This window comes from Molothrus ater, chromosome 7, assembly GCF_012460135.2.
Source record: "Molothrus ater isolate BHLD 08-10-18 breed brown headed cowbird chromosome 7, BPBGC_Mater_1.1, whole genome shotgun sequence".
NCBI lineage: Eukaryota > Metazoa > Chordata > Aves > Passeriformes > Icteridae > Molothrus > Molothrus ater.
This window is the reverse complement of record NC_050484.2, coordinates 25,033,771-25,058,023: the sequence shown is the minus strand read 5'-3', so window position 1 is coordinate 25,058,023 and position 24,253 is coordinate 25,033,771. Positions and strand designations below refer to the sequence as shown.

At 40.1% G+C, this 24,253-nt stretch overlaps 1 protein-coding gene across 1 annotated transcript in view; it reads left to right on the top strand.

Moving 5' to 3' along the window:
* The window catches only part of CNTNAP5 (contactin associated protein family member 5), a 410,063-nt gene that overhangs the window by 236,483 nt on the left and 149,327 nt on the right, over window positions 1-24,253 (top strand). Inside the window, exon 5 of the mRNA XM_036386345.2 lies at window positions 22,089-22,236. Within this exon, the coding sequence (XP_036242238.1) occupies window positions 22,089-22,236 (148 nt within the window). The remainder of the gene's footprint in view (window positions 1-22,088; window positions 22,237-24,253) is intronic.

The following is a 24,253-nucleotide window of genomic DNA, read 5'->3' as shown; positions in this document are numbered from 1 at the left end:
AGTCTTTAATTAATGAGCAACTATTCAATATTTTGTTTTCTCCTCAATATGCCATCTTAAGTTTCACTCACTGTATGCTCTTCAAACCCAGCTCCAGACCCATAATTATTCGTTTCTTGATGGGAAATTCTTGTGAAGTGTACTTCACAAGAAAGTTTATTTTACAAATATTTGTTATTTTAACATGAGATGATGGGTTATTACGATTTTTTGGCAGTTAATTGTGTCACAAGGAAAATTAATAAATTAATTTGGAATCTTAAAGCAAATAAAACTATTTCATGAGTTTATATGTATTTGAGGAAAAATTTCAATTTACCTAAGCTGCATACCTGGTGAAAAAAATCAGATCCCAGCATTTTAAATAGTTTTTTATCCCCCTTCTCACCCCCACCACAGCATAGGCTGAGAACAAGAATTTGACCTGTTAAAAGACAAAAACAAGTGAGAGCAAGATCATGCCTGGTGCCAAGGAGAGAGAGCTGTTGCCTCCCTTGCTGTGTCATTAAGGCACTGAGCCACTCGCTTTGCACTGGTAGCAAGCTGCATTTAAAATTGTTGCTGTGAATCAGAAAGACCAACCCTGGTGATAGTGAGAGGTAGCTATTGGAATAAAATACCTCCTCTATTCCCAGGAATGGGTACTTGCTCTGCATTTTAAAGTCACTGGGTGGTGTACAGGTGTACTCCTGGCAGCTGGAGCCTGAGCCTTTTGCTGATGAGCAAAGTCGTCCTTGCTCCTTCCTCTTGTCATGTCCATCTGTGTGGTTTTCCTCATACCCTGTCCACAAGGTGGCCTCTCCAAATAATTTAAGGCAAAGCAGTATAAGTAGTTGCCTGAGAGGCAGGAGTGACCTGTCACTGAGACCACTCTCTCACGTCCTGATCAATCTCTTGATAAGAGGATTAGTGGTTTTAAGCAAGTGGAGAGAGGTACCAGCACTAAATGAAGTGAGCCAGCACTTTATCCCTTAAGGCATAGTTCAAAACAAGTTTACAGATTTCTATTTAAATGACCACATTACAGATGTGCATAAGGGTCAATAAGGATTTGACCTCAAAATTTCTAAAATGTGGTTGAAAGCCTTGCAATCAGTTACTCTGCTTGCTGTCATAGACTATAGTGACTCTTCCTATGAATCAGCATTTTTTGATTAAATGTAAACAATATTATAGAAAAACTCTCTTCATTGTCATTTTAATTTGTCTCCTTAAAAATGTTATCTAATAATTGGTAGCTCCATCTCTAGTGCAGGTGGGCTTGAAGTGAATTCTCATAGGCCTTATGAATGGAACTCCTTTTTTTTTTCTGGCTTCCTCTCCTCTTCCTCATTTACTGTGACCCCCCCCCCGCCCTTTCAATTTATGTAAGGATGAAGATATTAGTGGGAACACCTGCTTTATTGAAGAACTGCATCTGAACAGTGGAGATTTCCAGAAACATTCTCCACTGCTGGCTGAAGCCTGGGTCCTGCAGAAATCATAAATGACCAGATCACAGAGAGGAGGGGAAGAGTTCATGGTAGAACCTGCAGAAATGAATGCTGATGTTTTCCAGCTTTTTAACACCTGCCTGGCAGCCTTAATATTTTTGGCACAGAATGATGTATGAATGGATGTGTAAGTGTAGGTGTGCAAGCATGCTGGTCTCTTAAAGAAACCAAGTAAGAGTGGAATAAACAAAACTGTGTGATTTTTATTGAGTCTTGCATGGCTCAGAGCTAGGATGAGAGGTCCATATTTGCTGCTATTAATGTCTGTAGCAGGCAGAAGCACCTCGTTTTTCCTTGTCTTATCACTTGTAAAAGGCCCTGAAAAGCTAGATCTGAGTTTTTTTTCAGAAAGACCACTAAAGCAAGGTGATAATTTTGAAATATGAACAGCCACAGTAAAATTAATATTGTCCCTCCTGGTCAGCTCCATGAACTTTGCAATCTTTTGGGTTGGATAAACTATTTGAGTAATGGGCAAAGTCTAAAAGGACAGATCCCAAGGGGAATATAATCCTGGAGGTGCCCTTATCCTCCCTAGGATGCCTCCTTACAAACAAATTCTGTTTGCTGGGGAAGGAAATGTTGCGTCTGTGATAAAGAATTTAACATGCAAATTGTTATCAATTCTGCTTCAATCAAAGGAGCACAGAGCAGCTACAGGGAAGAATAATAACAGAATAATTTAACTTAGATCCCCTAAAATGTGACACTCCAGCATGTGTCAGTAATTTTAACATCTAGCTAGGGAGGCAGCATGTCAAAGAGATAAAAGTTACTCCAGGTTTAAACATGCATATATCCTTTGAAACCAGTAAATTTATTTTAGTTAACCCTATGGAAAATTGCTGAAGTCTCTCTTTTCAAGTAAGTAAAGATTCTGTACCTTTAGTTGAGATGCTGGACTCTGAATTTGTTTGTTTAATTTTTCTAACTGTAAATGTGAAGGGATACTGGGATCTCTCATTCTGTATTTGTTTAATTTATAGGTGAGAGGCTCCCCATAAATGGCCTCCATAAAAATATTATGTAACATCCAAGAGGGTTCTTAGAGGTCTTTCCATCTTCCTCTTTCTCTCTCTCTTTCTCTCTCTCTTTCTTTCTGCCTGCATTCTTCTCTTTCCTTTATCAAAATCCATTAATTTCCTTTCACAAGCTGCTTATATTCTACAAGTTTAGTAACTTCACAACTCTATCCATTTTGCCATCAACTGTTTAGCCATTGCAGTTTCTGTATACCTTGAAAACCATTTGTAAATTGAATTATAGAACTTCCTTTCAGCTTTTAGCTCTTTTAAGTGATGTCAAGTTTCTTGACACCTGCAGTTAGTGGTAATAGCTTGGTGGACTCTGGATAATGGTTCTCTAGCAAGAGAGAAAGATAATATGTTTCTACACTTCTATTACATCATAGGATTTTTTAAAAAGCGTAGAACAAGTTCTTTGCTAACATCAGAGAACTTGTAGAACAAGTTCTTTGCTAAGATGTGTGCTGCCATGCACCAGGAACATCCGTCAAGTGAGATGATTTGTCCTGAAGAGAAGCAGTACGTAGGTGAAAAGACTGACAAGGTATTATTTACCCCTATTTGACAGATGAGAAGTCAGGACCCAGAGACTGTCTGGATTAAGTGGCAAAAAAATAAATGCCTTGTGAGTCCTGGTGTCCTGTTATTGTTCAGTCCAGGGAGTTGGATCTGGAGAATGTTAGAAATTCCTCATGGTTCATGCAGTTAATTTCTGTTGGCATGGGAGTGGGTTGTAGAACCAGGGGAAAAATGGGTCAGCAGTCAGTGTAGCATCTTGAGACAAGGCCAAGATATCCTCTTAAACAGTGAGCTAAGTAGATGCACTTCAGATATCACCAGAGAGACTGGGCCCACCCTGAGAGCAGCCCAGGTATGTTAAACTACAGACTGGTGAACTTTCTTCCTAGTATTTAGCCTGCTAAATAGCTGTAATGGCTAATTCTGAAATACTTCTGTCTGGCTGTGTAATGCATCTTAACCGACAAATGCCAAAGCTAACAGAATCTATTATAAAATGCTTTTTCTCAGAGTCACTGAAAATCATGCTGGTTTTTTTTTTTTCTTTAAGAAAAAAGAGAAAACGATGTTATTTGATAGGCGAATAACATGATGCTTTTGCAAGAAAGACAGGATTTTTTTCAGTTCAGTCAACACTGGGGGTTCATGTGCTTTTCCTCACCTTAGTGGGATCACAGGGAATTGAAATTGGCTGGGGATGCAGCAGCTAAGCTGTCACTTTGTGGCGTTCATTTGGGAGTGCACTACACAGGAATGCTGAATTAGCCCTCCTGCTGTGCAGCCCGGGATGAGCTGGAGCTGAGTGATTGCAGTGCCAGAATGAGGAGCAGTTCAATGGCATAGAAGGAATATAATTTCTGTGGGCACCTCAGAAATGTGTACAGAACAGGCTGGGCTGTTAGTGGGGATCACTTCTGAGAGGAAATATGATTTCCTGACTGTCTCTAATAATGCTAAATCTAGTTCATATTTTCATATTCATTGCTGAGCATTATACAGACTTGGCAAGTTGTATAATGGACAAAACAGAGTTACTGCACACGAGAACTGAAGCACAAGGAATTGTAAAATCATGTATACCAGGAAGCAGGAAGTTTGTGGGATAGGTGGAATGAGCACACGGCTATCTTGAAAATTTTGGTGCCAGGCTGTAGCCTGAAAGAGTTTTAGGTGCTGTTCAGTGTAAGGTGTCATATTACTGCAATAAATTAGATACATTTTCTTGTACAGTATTTCAAGAGACAGTGGAGGGTGAAAGAGTTGTGGAAAAACTCATACTATATGTCTGCATTTCTGCCCATTGAAGAATTTAAGCTGTCCCATTTTTTAAAAATGTTTGCTGTCCATCCCCTCAACCTACCCTGAGTGCCTTTTAATACAACTATTCACCACTAAAAGCAGTTTCAGCAGTATTGTTTCTTTTCTAAAAATAGACTGCAAGAACATCTTTGTTATCTGCAGTGTGAATTGTTTTAGTAGAAACTGCTTTGCAACAGTATCATTTCTTAAATTGCATATTGCTTTAACAACCACATCCACCCAAAACATAATGATTGTGACTGAAGAAATACAATTCTGAATCACAAAGTGGAATGCACATGGGGTTTAGATGCAAGTGACACGAGTTTTCATTCTGCATATATATACACAGGATATTCTGCATATAATCACACAGGAGTTGTGATTACAGCAATATGCATTGTCTTCTGTTTGCAGCAATGCCAAACCAAGACCAGGCTGGATGAGGCTCTGAATAACCTGGTTTAGTGGAAGCTGTTCCTGCCCATGGCTGTGGGGTTGAAACTAGATAATCTTTAAAATGGACAATCCATTCCAACCCAAACCATTCTATCGTTCCATGAAACCAAAATTCAAGTGTAGATTAAAGTATGTCCCAGTGGAATGAACAGAACTTCAGTGATAAAAGAATGTATTGCTGAAAACCATTTTAGTGGCATTTCTTAATCGTGTTCTCAGAAGGTGGAACATATTTCAGCAGCTGTAGTGTGGGTTTGTGAGATCAGATCTGTTTGTCCAGATCAGCATAAACCTTGAGAAGTGAGCTGACTTTGTGCATTCCCAGCAGTGTGTTAGCCACTGTTTGTTGCTGAACAGTGTCCTTCACACCTTCTCAACCCATCTTGCCTTGCAAATCCAAGATCTGGATTGAAAATGGTTGCAAAAGCCTCCTGTGGCAAACAGGCAGAAAGCCAAGGACTGGCAGAGCCTCTCTGAAGGGCTGGTGGAGAATGTTGGGTTAACATGGCTGGGACAAGTCAGTGGTGCAGTAGATGCATCAAAAGCCTTGGCAGTGGTTGCTGCAGGCACATCTGAAATGGCTTTTCTAGCCCTGGGTAATACTAGAGTCAGTCATCAGAGGGAGTCTGATGGGCAGAGTTTTCAGTGACCTAAACTAGCATTGCACATAGGAGGTTCTCAGTAGGGCAGACTTTTACTCCTCAGCAAAGGTTTTCAACTCCTCAGTGTAGGTTAGGTAAAGTTTTCACAGCTAGGAATTGAGGGGCTTTGATGACAGCTGTACACCACCTCCCACACATGCCCACTCTCCCCCATAAAAGGGGAAAAAAAAGCTCATATTTCCAAGTTGACATTAATTATGTTCTGATGAGTTCATAGTGGGGCAGTTAGTAATGCATTTAAGAAACAAGATACAGTAGCATTATTGCTTACCTATTTCATTTTTTTCTTGTTTTAGTCCATTTCATGCATTTAATATTTAAAACAAAAAGCACAAGAAAACACAGAAAAAACTTGGAAGGCTAACAATCAAAAAAAAAAATCACAGTACCTTTCCACTTACATAATTCAATTAAGCACATTCTTCCCATGATGCATTGAGGAAAATATATTATTACAGACACAAAGCACTTTGTAATGTTGTATTATTAACTCCTTCTGGGGCCAGATGATTTTTTTTCTGCCAGATTAGAAGGAAGGAGCAATAGGATGTAATGTCAATTAACCTAATTGCTATGGGTCTTTCAACACTAGGGCTTATGTGCATTCCCAGAATGGGGATACAAAAATGTGTGCATTTAGGATTTCCAGATCTTTGGAGAGAGTTTAAAATGCCCTGGATATTACCCTGGTGAGAGCTGTGTGCTCATCTGCCTGAGCAGTAAAAATAGGCTATTTTTATTTAATTGGATGGTGGAAAGCTAGAGATTTCTCACATCAGTCCGATGGCAGATTCAAGATTTTACATATGTCAAAACAAAGCCATCTGGATTTGTTTATATTGCAGTTAGTCTTTTGCAGGAGTCCAAGTGGCTATTTGAGAGCCACTGTAGCATCAGCATAACAAATAAACACAGGTCATGTTACAGCCCTTTCCAGTTTCTTGGATCAGCATGGAGAACCCTTTGCTTCTACATCTGCAGGATGAGTGTCTGTTAGCCAAAGTTGCAGAAATGAAGATAGGGTCATAAAAAGTCACATCTAGACATGTAAGTTAAAAAACAAATCATATGAGTTAAAAGACTTAGTCCCAGTTTTAAACATTCTCATTGCCTTGTCTTTTTCTTTAATTCATTCACCTCTCAATCCTGTTGCATTATATGGGCATAAATTTTATTTTTCTGTTTACAAATGCAGGATTTATTCAACAGAAGATTGAGTTTTTTAGGGTGTTTTACATAAATAAAACATTTTACTTCTGAGTTAAAAAAAAACCAAACAAAACCAAGCATTCCTGCTTGAAATAACAGAAATCTGTTTTAATTGATTGAAGGCAATTAACAAGATTGATTGTTCAACCTCCCTTCAATCCAGTTAGGAATGGTTGATTGTGCAAGAGATAAATAAAGATGGTTTGTGAAGTTCCTGGTAGAGCCTTGATTGGAGGCTATGATTTAGCCTCAAATAAATCATGACGGAGCAAAGCTGTCAAATGGTTCTCTCTCCTTTAAAGAGACCTCCAAGTCAGCTGGCAAAGCCTTTTCTGTTTGTCTAGGGGAACTGCAGTCTCTCAGTTTTATGGTGGTTCAGGCTGGGAATGGTTTAATCAAGCTCACTGAAAGAGAAATTAATACATAAATAATACATAATTAATAGGATCATCAGCACAAGTTAGGTTAGTTTTTAACATTTGTTAGCCAGTGGGTCCAAAACCTTTCAAGTCCATTTCAATTTAATTGTCTTTAATTGTCAGAGCTCACAGGTAGGTTTTCCTGGCCCTGTGTCATTATTTCCTTTGTCTAGAGTGGGGCACAGATCAACTCACACATTGTCCTAAGCACTAGGCATGGAACTTGCTATATGCAACACATGAAAAGGCTTGAAGCAGTTTGTATTTGGGGTGATCTGATTATGCCTAGGGTTGTTATGGTAAGGAGGGGCAGAGTTTGTGATTTTTGGCCCATCTGTGATGAAAACTAATACTTAGGGTGACCTTAGGAATAGACCATGTCTTTTCTACCTACCTTTATGGTAGAAAAGGAAAGAAAGAGGAGTTCATCTCCTTCAAACATTCAGTTCTGTTTTCTTTATAGATCATGGGAGCTCCCATGAACATGAGGAGTGTGTCCTGGCCCTCCTGATTTCTGCCAGCTGCTCTCCCCTGGGCAGAGGAGGCTGGTAGAGTAGCTGTAATGCCTGCAAGCTGGAGTGTTTCCCAGTTTGTCCCTCCCCATCTGTTTGGATTTGGAACTGGAAATAGTGTTTGGATTGAGAACCTTTGGATTTGCTTTGAGGAGCAAATCCCCAAGAGCTGCCAAGAGAGGTTCTTCCTGGTGGCTGAGATAAAGCTCTACATCTTGGAGACTCTGAGAATGAATAAGTGATAGTCCTTGCTGAGGTGCAGCTGAACTTGTGTAAGCCATGGCAGAACAATGGCATAAAATTAGATGTATTAAAGAAAGGTGCTGCTTTTGTAGCATCAGTTTAGTCAAAATGCAATGATGATGATGATGATGGATGAATCCTAGCCACCCCACACACACCCCCTCTCCCCTTCTGCTCTCTCCAATGGGCAGTGTTTTGGTTTGTCCCAACATAAGAACATGGGGTTGGTATGGCAGGAAGAGTTGTCTGGGTGCTTGCATAATTAAAGTATTCCAGAAATGGGAGAGCTGAGATGATCACAATTGACCTTGGGCACGTTGGCTGGCATAAAGACCTAAAATGCTGCTGGAAACTGGGCCACCTGGGCAAATTGGTTTCCTGAGGTTGCTGACAGCTTTTTGGGGAACCCCCCCCGCCCTCACCCCCAGCAGAGACGCCTGCAGGATACATACAGCCCAGAGATAAAGATTTTTCTTTTTTTTTAGTAAGAGCTGTCTGGAAATGCTCAAGTAATAATCTTCAGTTCTTTAATTCTGGATGATTTTGAGGCAGAAATATCTGTTTAAAGTAATAAATACATTCTGAGAAGTTAGGATGTCGTTAAAATGAGCATAACAATACTTTTTTTTTTCAGTAGTGTGGATGATACTGAATCAGATGATACTGAATTCAGATACTGAATCTTCCTAAGTGAGATAGAGTTTGTAAGGCTGGGTGACTAGGAGGGAGGGGAGGGAAACTGATGGACCAAAATACAAGGTCTGTGTTTGACTTCCAGATAATTTCGCAGTTACAATCCCTGGTTCTGACTAGTCAAATTAAGGATAAACTTTCTCTTTGAAAAATTACCTGTGTCAGTACTGGGTTTTTTTGTTCAAGGAAAAGGATCATTTTTGGTGACATTTTTCAAAGAGAAACTTTGAAATTAAATTAGATTTTTATTGTTTTTCAGCGTTCTCCCGTTCAGTATAGTTATTGGAAAATAAGCCAATGAATAAATAGTTCACAAATAAAATTAGTTAGGTTTTTTGCAGGTTTTTTTTTTCATTTATTCATAGTTTCCTACAAAATGTCACCAGCTTCAAATAAGAAATTTCCCTAATATGTTTCACTGGGGGAAAAGAAAGAGATGTTTTTCAACTCTTCTGTCAGCATATGCTTTGAGACACTGAATAATTATGAATCTCAATATACCCCTTTATCTAACAGCTTATATGTTTTATTAGTTTTGTGGTTTCTGAGGTTTTGTTTTTTCTTTAGAGGTTTGATGAAGAGATCAGTAAAATTTAGCAATAGATTTGACAATTCATATAGACAGACCTAGAAATTTGACAAGAAAACACATCTAGAAATCCCTAGTAAAACAAAAGCTACTGGGTCCACAGGTTTTCTGAAAATTATGTTGAGTGTTTGGCTTTCATGTTCTAGTAAACATGAATAATAATTCCCCAATCTCCTGCTATGTCTGTTATTCATGATTTTATAGGTCCGTGTTGTATTCTGCTTCAGACATAATTTTTTTCAGGCTAAAAAATCCCAGTCTGTTTAATCTTTCAACATTATGAAGATATTTTATATCATTGGCCTACTTTATGGCTGTTTTCTATATTTTTTTTCCAATTCAACTACATATTTGTCAAATGGAGAGACAAAAGCATCACAGTTTTCAAGTTGGGGGTCACATAGCTGTTAATATATAAAGCAATTTCAGTGCTTTCTGGATGGCTGGTTCTCTTCTTTTTCTTGCAATTCCTAAAAATCTCTTTGGGCTTTTGGCCATTTTTGAGTCCAGAACTGATGTTTGCATCCAGCAATTTACAAGGCTTCAGGATTCCTGAATGACAGTAGCAGATTTCCAAGCTATTTCAGATGGGTTGTGTGGTGAGGATGATTTTGTCTGTGTGGTGTGATGCTTTACATTTTCTGATCCTCTTTATTTTCCATTTTATTTTATTATGCTGGTATTCTGTACTTACAGAGCTGATCCTAATTTCCATTTTTATCCTTTAATTGTGACCCCTTTAGAGAAAAGGCTTCCTACTTCAAATAGCTTCTCAGCCTCTGATTTTACCAGATGGTTTTTACTTCTTTCCTTTTAAAGAAATTTGTTTTCAGCATAAGTGGTTTTGATTTATTTTAAATCTCCAATATGATGACTTTAAAATACTTATATGGTTCTCAAAAGAATTTATCCTGTTGTTACTTTTGATTTCTAACTAGCAAACCCTAGGTTTTATGGTTTTTGTTTCTTGAAGTTAATCTCTGCTTTAAAATAATACTTTAGGTTTGTGTGAAGTTCTGCATTTGTGTGTTGAATTACAATTTTGTGTGGACAGTGTTGCAGAGAAGCTCCTCAATAGCAGTGTATTCATCCTGAGTGCTGGTTAAGTTTAAAGAGCACATTGTGTCTGTGTGTTGGGTACCTTGCCTGCCAACTCCAGCAATTACGCATTTCTGTTTTCTAAAATTTGGAGTTTAAAATGATAGGGCAATTACACTCCCTATTCAGAGGTGACAAAGGCTTCTCTCTGTTTCCTGTAGTCTTGGATCTTTTCATAATGCCTTATCTACCACTGAGTGAAATAACATCACCTGGTCATGTTTTTAGTAACCCAGACCATCCGATGATGTGGAAGAATTTCAATCCATATGGATCTTAGAGTGGTCAATAGTAACTCGTCCCTATTGGTTTCTAAGCTTTCTTTAAAACATAGTACCTTTCTTTTTACCAGTGTTTCCCACTGCATCCTTACAAGCTCTGTACCATCCTTACAGGCTCTGTACTGCCTCCTTGGTGTGGCTGCTTTCCACTCATATGTCTGCTGGGTTGTGTTTTCATAACCCAGGTTAGTTACACTTCCAGAGTTAGCACACGTGCCTTTGACACAACCATAGACACCTGTATTGACAGGCTCAGCCTAAAATATCTGAGGCTGTGCTTTCCTGGTTAGAATGAGTGCATTCTGTCCATTTCTCTCCTGTAATCAAGAGTAATTAATGGACCTTAGCGCAGTCCATTCCTCAGGAAATCACATGAACAACCGGAATGGGGAGAAACTGGACTCTTGGAAAATGCTAATCTGACACTCTCCAAGGATACCATAAAATAAGTTATCAGGGAGCCTGTGGAATTGCTGCATTTTCCTTTATTAATAATGTGTTGATTTAGTGGTGTTTTAAGAAACTGCTGTCAAAGTTGTGTGTTCTCCACATGGGTACTGGTTCAGGTGTTCATTAATGCTCTACTGCAGAAACTTGGTGAGTTCAAATGTGCATGAGACTGTAGCATTGATGCAGAAGCACTTGAGGGTATATCAGTGTCTTTCTTTACTAGAAGTTAAATGTCTTTCTTTACTAGAAGTTAAATTTGTATATTTGCACAGTTCTCTTCTGTTTGCCAGAGAACAAGCTCATCTTTGAAGACTGAACTGTGAATGTACATCCCAGCCCAGCTTATTATTCAGGCCTTACTGTGTGCAAAAGGTTTGAAAGGAAATCATGTAATAGGTTAATTTTCCTCTCTGTGGGTTGCATTGTCTAAAAACACTTGCTTCTTTCTTCCCTTCTTTGCTACTTTTCAAGGTGTAGCTACTCATACTGCTTTCAGGATAAAAAGAAAAATACCTTAAGCACAATGCCTTCATCTTAATATTTGCAAAAGATGTTAGATGTTCTTATTTCTTGTTCTAAAGACAAGCTCTTTCATGGATCCTATTCATAGAGCCTTTCTTTCACCTATGATCAGGAGATAAAAAGAATAAAAGAGCCCTGTGTGCTGGATTTCACACCTCGGGAGAAGGGCTTGTTAAGGAGCTATTGATTTCCTCTCTCCTCAACTCCCTCCTCTTTTCCCATACTTCCCCCTCACCTCCAACTCCCACCACTTTTGCCATACTTAAATGGGAAATATTGATACCATTGGAGAGGCATCAAAGATTTCTAGTTTTTAAGTGTTCGCCTAGCTATGATTTAAGGAAAAACTGTATGGAAGTGAAAGGAAAAAGGGCAGTTTACAAAGAGCAGCATCACATACCTTCCTGTTAGAGAGTGCTGTTAGAGAGAAACAGGTTCTCTAGGATGATCCTCCTTGGGGAAAGGACAAGACTGAAACTGTTACTGAAGGTCCTAGGGATAGTCCAGTGTGATGCATCCCAGTTTGCACATTTACAGGAACATTTATTGCATAGAAACTCCTCTTGTTGAAAGAAATTATTTCCACCTTCCTTCTCTTGTGTTCATCCTCATGGGGGTAATGCATAAATTCAAAATCTGTTTTTACAAGCATTGAAACTTCAAACTCACTGAGAAATTCCCATAATCTTCTAATTTTTAAAATAAAAGTAGTAGAACAGTTTTTATTGATGGTCTGATGTGATCTTGGGCCTGCCAAGTGTATCACAACTCCATATGTCCTACCATAACAACAGTAACAGGTGTTATTTGTATGCCAGAAAAAATTACACTTCAGAGTCACAATTTCAGGCCTCCTCTTTGGATCACTAACAGAAAGTTAATTTTTATTTTTTGTGTTATAGTTTAGAGAACATCATGATCTTCAGAGCCTACTGCTGAGGATTGTTTGGTGTGGTTGGCATAATGAAATGTGTGGTCGAAACTTAATGGGTAGATATGCATTTGGAAGACATTGCACATTTGCCTGCCAAGATGCTGCAAAAGCTCATCTTACTTTATTGCAGGAGGAAGAGATGTGGTTTCTTTAAGTTGCTTTAGTGTCCTCAAGATTAATTTAATGTGGTTCAGTGATGGACCTCAATGTGAAAGTGCAATGACAAGACTCAAATGTAGGATGCTGCAAGCATTACAGTAACAGTTTTGTAGGAGAAAAGTATGTCAATTAAATTTAGCCCTCCTGTGGTAGAGACAAGTCTGTGTAATTCACTGGGCCAAGACTATGGCTGATGTACTTGAGCACAGTTGCACTGCTCTGAGGGGTGGGATTGTGGCTTCATTGCCACCCACAAGGAAGAGCAGTAATGGGTAATAGTCTGAGGGCCGTGCAAGGCTGGGAATTTTCCTGGTGATGTCCTTAACCCAGGCCCCAGGAAGGGTGCAGACTTCCATAAGAGAAGGATCTGTCCAGTGCATTGGACCCTCTGTTCCCCTGAGAAGGGAGTTGCCTACTACTATAACCTGTCTTTTCTTCCTTATGGAAGTTGCTATGGGGCAGGGGGGAGGAGGATATAACAAGAAATATGTGTGTAGGCACCTGCATTTCAGTGCTTTATAGAACACTGGACAAAATCAAGCCTACCTTTTTCTTCTTTCACAGGATATTACTTTACTGATTCAAATGCAAACGCTATGAAACTTTATAACAGCGAAATAATGTAAGATAATGAAGCACAGTATTCATCTGAGGTCACTGTTGCATGGAATAACTTAGACCTCTCTGGTGTCATCTTGCTGGATCCGTCTGGCAAATTGCAACCAGAGAGATACTGAGTGTACAGCACCAGCTATTTAGATGTACTTTGATGAAGCTAAACACAGGGAAGGTTCCCAGAGTTCCCCCAACACTGCCAGACATAAATACATTGTTAATCCCACTAATTTAATGTAAAGCATGAAGGTCTCCCTGAGATTTATGCAGAACAGCTGAAATCTGTGATTAGTGTTGGCAGCAGAAGAGTAGTTTCAGTCTGTTGGCTAAGGTTAATGTAGTCAAGGTACTGGGGAAATATTTATCCTTGTTGTGATTTAGTTTAAAATACTATCTTTATGTAGGATTGCCTTTAAGATAAAGTGCAGGAGGCTGAACAGAAGCAGGAATTAGCTGCCGACTTTTAGCTTAGACTTGTAATTTACAGGTTTAATTTTGCTGCTTGCTTCTTGCTTCTATTATTATTTATTTATGTCGCAGGGATGATATTAACAGTGATAACAGCTTCACCTCCAGGTGCTCCAAAGACAAAACTGATTCTAAAATCTAAAGTAGGGATCCATTCTCCATGAATGCAATGCAGTTTTGTGAGATGCAGCTTCACATATGTATGCAAAGGGTGTCTCAGCACAGTAAGGAAATTGCACTTGGTTCATTGCTGGGAAGAAGAAGGGCAACCTGCCCAACTACAGATTGGATCAGGCATTTGGACTACATCTGTATGAGGAAATGGAAGAAGACAGAGACCATTTTCTCATCCTGAGGTCAAGTGATGTAGCTTGTGTATTATCCATTTGGTAAATTTGCTTTTCTTCAAAAGAAATTACTGTACCCAAGTTGCCTATTGGGAAAGGTCTCTGGCAGATGCAGAATCTCAGACTTTGCCAAGGTACAGTTTGGCAGATTCTGGAAACAGATTGACACTAATTCAAACTGTTTAAAGATCAAACTGTCCCTTTCAGTATAGAAATGTGATGCTGAACAAAGCAAGAAAATAAATTAGAATTTTTTTGGGGTAAATCAGAACAGGGGAAAAAATGTGCAAAGGGTTAAAAAGTTCTCCAATATTTTGTTTCATTTTCTTTGGTCTGAATAGAAGTGTTTCACTGCCCTTAAGGGACCCAAGAAACTTCATGTTTCTAATGTCACAATTACACACGTTTTTTATTTTGATACCGACCTATTTAGAAAAGAATATTATATAGATTGTCTCAATGGCTATTCTTTATTTTTTTTAATGTTTCTGCTTGCAAAATATTTTGATGATGCAAAAATGAGGGGTTTTATTAGAAACACTGTGATTAGTTCTACCAGCTGTCAGGAGAAAGATAATAAGCAGCATCCTTTATATAAATGTAGTTTACTTTGGGCAGTCATCTATCTGATGTTAATGATGTTGTTAACAGCATTTGTTCCTGTGTTTGGAAAGCAGCTAACCAGACAGAAAGGTATGAACACAGTGTAATGGGGTGGATTAGCAGCAAATAACCTTCTCACTTGAGCAGATCATTTAGGGAAGTGATGAATTAGTATGGACCCTGACACACTACTGCATCTCCTCTCCCCTACTTGTGCAGAAACTGCCAGTAGCTCAGAGGTGTCCAAATAATGCTCAGGAGCCCAGGTGGACGCTGCATTGCTGGAGCACAGCAGTCAGCCCCTCAGTAAGTAACAAGTGTAATGCAGTCCCAGTAGGACTCCTGCTTGATCAGGAGGCATTTTAATCCTTGCTGCGTAGGGAAGTTTAACTACCTCTTTGTAGATGAATTTTTTTTTAATTTTCTGTTAGGGGGTAGAGGGATGAGATGGAAAGCTGTCACTTCCTCAGATAATATATGATGGGAGGATAATTTTGACAGGTGCCTCTTCTTTTCCCCCCTGCTCCTCCCTAATAGCAGCTCTGACAGTGTGCCAGGGGATATTGTTTCTGAGGTTATTGTCTGACAGTGTGCCAGGGGATATTATTTCTGAAGTTTTTGTCAAGAATGAGTGTTTCAAAAAGAAAAATGTAGCTGCTGCTGGGAAAGAAGAAACATAAGCAGAAAGGAGGTTTCTCTTTATGAAGGTAGGATAGGGTTGAGACTGGCTTGAGTCATAGTATTGGAGCTTCCAGCTCCAAAGCATGAGTCTGGATACAGGCTAATCAGCTCAGAAGGCTGTTAACCAGAAATAACTGTTTACCTTCTGTCTTGAAGACCATGGTGCTTTTATAGGAAAAAGACATGAAGTGGAAAGAGATGCTCAGAGGTGACTGATGTGCTAAGTGGACACAACTGCCCTCCAGCTTTTGGTCCCTGGACCAGGCTGACAGCTGTTTTCTCTTGGGCTCAGGCTGAAACCTGCTGAAATCAGTGGAAAAATCTCCCATTTACTCTCCTAAACAGACGAGTTCCTCCCAAGTAAATTTACTTTGTTTCTGCAGAAGGTTTGAAAGAATACTGAAAGAAAATTTAACTTGCCTTTTGAGAAAGAGAGGTGGGAAAAGAAAGTACTTAGGTTTGCCATCCATGTACCAAATGTAGCTCTGTGGTATTGAAAACAGAGCTCTGAACTTCAGAGGAGCTGAGCAGTCTTCCTTGTCATCCTTTCCTTCTCCCTATGGTCTGCCCCCCTCTAACAGTAAAATATTTTTTTTTAAGGCCAGATGCGGAAAGAGAACAACTCCCAGGGGCCAGATCCTGCTGTGAACTCCTGGCAGCTGCACTGGACTCACCCTCCAAACGAGGAGGAGCTTTTAGCAGCTCCCAGTCTGGGCACAGGGCGATGGAGATGACAGCAAAGCAATTTCACTGTGTTGCTTTGTGACAAGATATTAACAGCTCTGGCTTGATGTGTTAGGCAGGACTTCTTCCATTACAAAGCAAAGCAACATTTTTCACCGCTGGCATTCACAGGATGCAGAAACGGTGAAATGTGAAAAAACCCCAAACATTTAGACTTTTAAATTATATTTTATTTTTTATATCTTTTTGTGTTTTAGGGCTGAGCTGAGGGGAAAGAGGCAAGTTTCTACAATTGCCTGAACTGACAGTTACTTTTTTGTTTTGCAGCAGAAACTAAATGTATTTTTTTAATTTTCGTTGTTGGATAAATTTGTAGCCACAAACCTGCCTAAGGTGCAGGTAACAAACCCTGATGCAGTATAATTTTTCTGTGAAAAGAAACCCTGTAGCATCCCATTCAAATCAGAGGGTGCTGAGTTTCCATATGGGGTGTTTATTGTGTCCTTGTCATGGTAGCCCTTGGTCTCTTTCCACACATACAAGCAGAGACCTAGGACCCCTGCCATAACTTGGTTTTAGTCACTGGCTTCCTCCAAACCTGAATTTAGTACCCACAGCCAATAGCCCCACTGAGTTGCATTCCAGGTAACATAAACTTCAGCAGAACAGAAATCCCATTGCCTTTGGAGAAGATAAAAGTCAGAGTTTGTTTCAGCCTGAAAAATGTGAGAACTTAGGCAATGCTTTCTCCTTCCTCTTTCAGATTTTCATGTTGTTTCTTCATTGAAAATTATTTCTTTCCTTGAAGTGCATGTAAACTCAAGTACTTGGGAGTCATATCCAGGAAGTTCTGTATCACTCCTAGCTCGTGATCTTTCTCATCTGGCTACGGAAGTTTAAAGGGGAGAATGACATTGTTTTGCTCATAAGTACTGCAGTTCTGGGATTTATGACCATCTTAGCTGCTTTTTGTCTCCCTTTGGTTCCCTCACTAAGTTCTGGATAGCTTGAATCAAGTGCCCTCTTGTCCTTTTTCTTCAGGCACTGGAGACAGCACACTCTGATGTCACAGGTGAAATTTGAAGTGGAGTGCTCTTTTCCATGCTTGTATTTCTTTTACTGAAGGTAGAAATGTTGGAAATTGCTAACATCTGTGTTGTATGCCCTCTGCACATTTATAATCTGATTATTTCTTTCCCCTCAATTCAGCTCATCAGAGTTACTTGGGCAGAAATGAGAGTTTTCAATATGTCTTAAAGTACCTCCCCTAGAAAGCAGTTAACCTCAGGTCTGCCTGCTTACCATACAGGGCTGAGGTTTGTGCAGATGTTGCTGCTTGCATACTCGTTTTGAACCCATCCCATTACCTGTCTAATGGAGTGGGAGAGCAGAATGTATTCAGCAGAGCCATGATGGGAAGCACCCTCTGCAAGTCTTTAAATAAGTTGCCATTTGGTGTGCAGAGAGTTTGTGCTGGGGGAGGCTGAGATAAAGTCCTGCAGCTGATCTTATCTTTTGGATTAACTGGGCTCTCATGAGCAGACACTTGCACCCAATTTCCACTTGTTTGTTGGGAGGTGGAGACCAGTCTAAGAGGTTGGCCAAAGGATGATCTGAAGCTCATCAGGTCTCACTGGTATGATCTGGCATAGCTCTGGATTAGTACATGAGGCAAAGAAACCAATATGTGTCTTCAGATTTATCAAACAACTGAAACTGTATTTCACCACAGTTGTGTGACATTCTCCTGAACTGCCCTTGAAAAGCTTTGGGGATCCCTCTGAATGGGAGAGTTGTGAAAATAGCCCATTTAGTTGAATCATTGTTTTTCCTGAAGGACTCATCCATGCAAATTCCAGACAACAACAGCAGTTTTGAGATTTATGCTTCTTTTCAAAATTTTCTTCTCATTTAAACTGGAATGCCATTTTGTCCTTTTCACTATAATCCATGAACTAGGTAAGCTGAGCTTTGGGAGGAGCACTGTGTCTGCTTGTCTCTGCTATTCCTCCTTACGTGCTGACAGCTGCTGCCCAAGAGGCAGCACTGAGCCGGTCGGACCCTGCTCCAAACCACTGCAGCTGCTCTGCCCTCACCTTTTCATGCTATGGGACCTGCCTTTGCTGGCTTGTAAAAAAAGCCTCATAAAATATTACTGTGGTGCCATGGTCTGTGTCACAGCAAAGCCCCGTGCAGCCAGGCATTGTGGAACAAGCTTGGTCCGAGGGGCAGCCCTGGCCAGCTGTTAACCTGGCAGCCACTGGCACTGGGGAAAAGCTTTTGCCTTCAAGAACCTGGTGGCAAAACCTGGCACTAATGGAGCTCTTTGATTTATAAGCCCCATAGAATGCCAGAGGCAGAATTTCCCATGTAAATCATCCGTCTGTTGTGTTTAAAGGGCTTGTTAAAAGACACAGATTGAAGGGCTGTGCTCCCTCCCAGAGCAACTGTGTTGCATGGGAAATGCAAGTGCTTTGTTTTCTGCACTTGTTTGTCATTTTGGTCCTGGGAATTAATCCTTATCAACAACAAGTTGTAATAGAGGCCATTTCTCAAGAGGACTTCTGCCATTCTCACCGATAGGTTTACTGTTAATCAATATTTGAACCTCCGGGGCTGTGAAATCTGGGTACTGCATCCTACTTTTATCTCCTTTAATGGATGGATTTTTTTCTTTGTCAGCTGTGGCTCTTAAGTTTTCCAGTGACCATCTGTGGCAATTGGTATTATTCAATCAATGGTCTACAGCCCACAGGTGGTCCATAAAGCATCAAAAGGTGATCTGTATAGCAGTGGGAGTTGGAAGGGAAAATCAAAGCAATCCTGAAGGCACACACACAGTGATACCCCATCGGTAGCAGCAAGCAGGGATGTGCCAGCAGCTCACAGAACCATCTTGTAGGCACAGATCAATGGGTACAGCACTGCCTGTGGATTTCCTTTCTCTAAAAGCGTCATTAGCTCTTTGCTTATTAGAGGAGCTTGAGAAAAAAAGTGCTCTAAGGGCAGTATTGGACCTCTGAATAATTTATTTTTACCAGTGTGGCTCTTTTGGTTTGGGAAGGATGTTTTTACATAGTCGCTCATCAAGTTTGGAGTGAACTAACTGATCTGGAGGCTGGATGTGAATAATTCTGGCTCTTGCTTGAGGTGTTGAGGGAAGATCCCTAGCAAAGATGCCAGTGGGTAGGCAGCGAGATCGACTCGCAGTGGGTGTGGTACAGCTGTGAATCTTTTCCCTGGCAAAACCACAACCTCCTTGATGGCACAGACAGTCTCTAAAGTTTGCTGGACCCCCCATCTTGTTTCACAGTATTAAGGTGTACTTTTTCTTTTGTCTCTTACTTTTCACCTTCACTTTCACTCTAGTAACAGCTCTTTAAGCTTTTCTTCACAATTTGGAGGACTGGAAACCCTCTGTTCCTTTGTTTATCTTCTTTCTTTTTATCTTATTAAAGGTGAGACATTTACATAATCACAGGGCTCCAAGAACATGACCCTTTGGAGCAAACAAACAGAAAACAACAGTCTCCTTTATGCATCTTATATATCCATAAGTGTCTTACTAAAAATGTGAGGACTGCCACAGCTATGACTGTGAGGCTTAGTCTCTACTGACAGTTCATTAGTTTCTTGTTCTGAAAAGAACAAGATTTTTCACTTGAAATATAAGGAAAAAAATCTAGGAAAAACTCTCTGCTGGAATTTGAAATTGGCTCCTATGTGAAAAGCAGTATGAGTAAGATCAGAACATATAGAACTACTGTTTGTTCCACTCCTCAAAACATATCTGTATTTGGTTAACTTTGAATTAACATCAACAAGAATCTCCATTAAAAAAATATAGCTTATTTTATGAGAGGTTAGTTAACTGTCATATCATACTTGTAGAAAAGATCTTTTGCATAAAAAGTTCAGAGCTAGAGGTATAGGAAAAGCAAAGCTTTGAGGACAACTGGGATAACCAAATTTTTCCCCTTTTCAGCCTGATAAGCTCCTAATAGAAATAACTTTACAGATCGGTAATGGATTAACCCCAACCATTACCTGAGCCCCACAGAGCTGCTCACTCTCCCTCTGTGGGTGGGGGAGAGAATTGGAAGATTAAACATGAGAAAACTCATGGGTTGAGATAAAGACAATTTAATGGGTAAAGCAAAAGCCAACCACACTTTTGCAAGCAGAACAATTCTCCACTTCCCATGCGTGGGGAGGTGTTCAGCCATTCTCAGGAAAGCCAGGCTCCATCACATGTAATGATGACTTGGGAATACAAATTCCATCACTCTGAACATCCCTCTGTCCTTCCCCAGCTCTGTGTGCTGAGCACAGTGCTGCCAATGGGATGGGATATCCCTGTGGTCACCCATCTTCCCGTGCCCCCCAGTCTCCTCGCCGGTGGGATGAGGAGCAGAAGAGTCCTTGACTCTGTGCAAGCACTGCTTGGCAATAACTAAATCATCTCTGTATTATCAATGCTGTCTCCAGCACAAATCCAAAACACAGCCCCATACAAACTACTGTGAAGAAAATTAACTACACTTCAGCCAAAACCAGCACATGATCACATGTTTTGAAGGGTGGTTTTTCAAGGAGGTAACTGTGATTGTGAGAGATCATTTCAGTAATGTTGTTCATCTTCAGATGCAGGCAATAACAGCAATGAAATGCTAAGAATGTTTTAGGAAGGGAGATATATGTGGTCTTTTGCGTTCATGACTGGGTGGAAAATAAGGCCTATTGTATATAGAAGAGAATTTCCCCAAGTTACAGTTTTTAAGGTGAAATGAAATGAAAAGATATATTTTCAAAGATTGTGCCTTAGAGATGTTCCAGAATATTGTTTAATTAATATAGTTCTAATAAAACAAATGAATGCTGAGTTTAGTAAAACAGGAATACACTGAATTTGAGGTTTTACACCATTTATAATAACATTTGGGAAAATGTTGGAATGCTTGCATTTGAGGAAAAAAATTGAGTGGAGATGAACCCCTAATCTCTTTAACACATCCTTCAACCATCAAAATGAATTGTAGGTCTGCTTTAATGGGCTTATTCCAATTTTGCTCACAATTACATCGTGTAGGTGAATGGTGCCAATTTTTGAACGGCAGAAGCAGTTTAAACGGGTACTACTTTTTGTGATGAAATTTTATGCTTACAAAATGCAGGACCTCCTTTACAAATATGGCTCTCCTGTGAGATTATGTTTTTGTGTGTTCTCTCTTTGCTTTTCATGTTTTACAAAACTGTTAGCTTCAAATTTCAATCCTAGCTGAATTACTGAAATGTTCTGAGGATTGCAGGAAGTCTGTGATATTCCTGGGCCAATATTACAGATAAGGGTGTAAAGATGAATTGAAAATGCTTCAGGCAGGAATACAGCCTTGAAGTTTTTCTGAAGGTTTGTCTTTGAAATCCCTCGGTCATTCTTCATCCATGAGAGAATTTCCTCTTGCTAAGTTATAATTCTGACTTGGGCCATTAATTTTGGCTTGCTGTTGCAGGCAATTAATTAAATAGGTAAGGAAAGAAATTAAATTATTATGTTTGCGTGCTTTAGCTCTCTTGGGTGCAAACACAGTCAAAATGCTGATTCTCCTGTGTACTTACTCAGGCTTTTATCTCCTCCTGTTCCTTGCTTGAGCTTTCTGTTGGGTATCTGGAAGTCCTGTTCTTCTACCCAGACTCTCAAGAACTTTAGTGGCTTGTGTCTATCATTTAGTTCTTCCATGAGTGCACCAAAGGCTAAATCAAGCCCCATCTTTCACTGTGCTGACAGGACTCTGACTACTTTAGGGGTTGATGGAGTATTACAGTGCACAGGAATAGCCTGGCTTAGGAGAAATTGTGCAGCATCTTCAGCATCATCCCCATCTACAACCTGCTTTTGTTACTCTGTGTATACATCCCCACTCTGCTGAGGTGCTGCTATCTCCCTTGTTTCCCTTCATAAAAGATGCAGCACTTAGTAGAAAACTTGGCAATCAATTAAAATAATTTTAATTAATTTTTGAGACTAAGAATCATGAAGAGGGGTGACAGTTCACAGCCTTTGTTCAGAGTGCTGCGTTCACCTCTTGTTGCTTTAATGTCTCACCCAGGTTTTTTGTCTTTCCAGGTTTTCACAGGGAACAGCAATGCTGACAGTGTGGTTCACCACAAACTGCTGCACTCCGTGAAGGCTCGATTCTTGCGCTTCATCCCCCTGAAGTGGAACGTTGGTGGGCGGATAGGACTGAGAGTTGAGGTCTTCGGCTGCTCTTACAGTAAGTGGCTGCATCTTAACCCACATTTTGTCAAAGAGCTTTTACTTGGCTCTGGTGGTGCTGTGGGAAGAGTGCAGTAAAAGTTTTATGAGTTAAAATGTAACATGAAACACATTGCCATTGTTTATTTTTTCTAGTAGTTGTTCTTGCCTTTCTGCCCAGGGATGTGGTGCCCGTCTCACTCAGCTGGTGAGGCCTCCTCAGGGCTGAGCCCACCACAGAGCAATTTGCTGCTTCTGGGAGAGCCAGGCAGTCACATGCTGCAAAACCTCCTGCCCACAGAAGGTCACAAGGCTAATTGGGAGCTCTATAGGGCTATATTTGCCTGAACAGTTCATTTGTGAGCTTAAGGCCAGTTACCTAGTTGTGAAAATAAGATGCTGTGGATTCTGCAGCTCTGGTTGTATTTGGAGTTGATGACTTCATAGCTTCAGAGGGCAGAGAACCTGTCTGCTGATTTAATTGCCTTTACACAACAGCTTTCTTTGGCCACTCTTAACACGAGATGGTCTTTGATGATACGGTCTGTAGTGTTTTGGGTTTTGGAGCAGCTGGTAAATATTGCTGGCTTGGGGTGTTTTGGTGACAAGTCTTGTCATAGTGCTGCAGATGTATGACCTATGACTGTAGCAGACTGAATGTAAGGCAAAAGGGCTGATGGTGATCCATTGCAGAAAATGGAAGTCCACTCATGAGGAAATACAAGTCAAATATTTATTTCTCAGGTGACTTTGTGTTCATTTCTGTTACTTGAGATGCTGCTGAAAATGGGGAAGATTTTGTTGTGGAGAGTTCAGGGGATTAACAGCATTTTACTGATAAATTTGGGGTGGTGTGGCCCAAGTGACCATTATGTGACACCACTGTACTGGTACATTTCCCCTTTTAGCTAAGGTCCTTATCTGTTCCTCTGTTCCTCCCAAGCACAGATAATGGGCTGTAGCAGAATAAGCATGAAAACTATTTGGGAGACAACCTAAATTCATCTAAGCTAAATGAAAGAGAAGTTTATTAAACTTTTTGAGTCACATGTTCCCACTGAACAAAGACACAACTCCAGGACTTTCTGAGGCCTTGTCACTGCCCATGGATCTTAGGACTGCTTCCCATGGTTTCACAGGAAGATTCTTATGATCTCTATGTAGGTCTATTACATCCATTCAGCTTCTTCTAGATGCTGTTTGTCCACCTGTACAGGCACTGTTGACTGACCTACAACCACCTGGTCTGGATGCACAGCCATTAGGGCAAGAGACCTTTTCCAGGTATTTTAGTGAACACGTAAACTGAAAGCTGAAATTCAGAATCAACTGCCTTTGGTGACATAATTCTGAAACAGCCAGCTAATCTGTTTTCAAGAGCTTTCTTCTTCCAGACCTCTGCAGTGAAGAGTATAGTCCAAACAGTTGTGTAACAAATAGAACTTGAACTTTGGGAAGATTGAAACTTTTGTGGATGTTTTTTTCTTTTTTTGATAGTAGTCCATGTGATCTACTACATGAGCACTACTTTCATGTCAGACAGTGGTTCTGTTTTCTGAGATACGAATAAGATTTCAGAATCACTTGCAGGCTGAGTTGCCTTGTCTTATCATCTAAGTCTTCATCTTTGTCCTGTACCCTGTAGTTGCAGGAAATAAAAGTGCTTGTGCAGAATTAAGGTATGAGATTAAAGCAAGCCAGAAAAGAAATAAAGGGATTCATAAAACTTTTACAGGGTGTTGAAATATTCATTCCGTTTATATAAATGTGCCATTCACATTTCTCTCTGGCAAATTGCATATGCCAAGCAATACCTGTCTACAAGTTGTGCTTATATAGTTTTACTGACTTGGCTACTCCTAACCCAGACACACCAGCACTGTACAAAAGATGTTTGATCATTTTTAAAATGTCATTTTTAGTGGTATACTGACAGAATATCTGCTGCAGATCCTGAGCTGGTGTACAACTACATAGATGCATTTTGTAAAGTTGATAGCAGACAGACTCATCCACTGTGTTCAGCTGTAGCATAA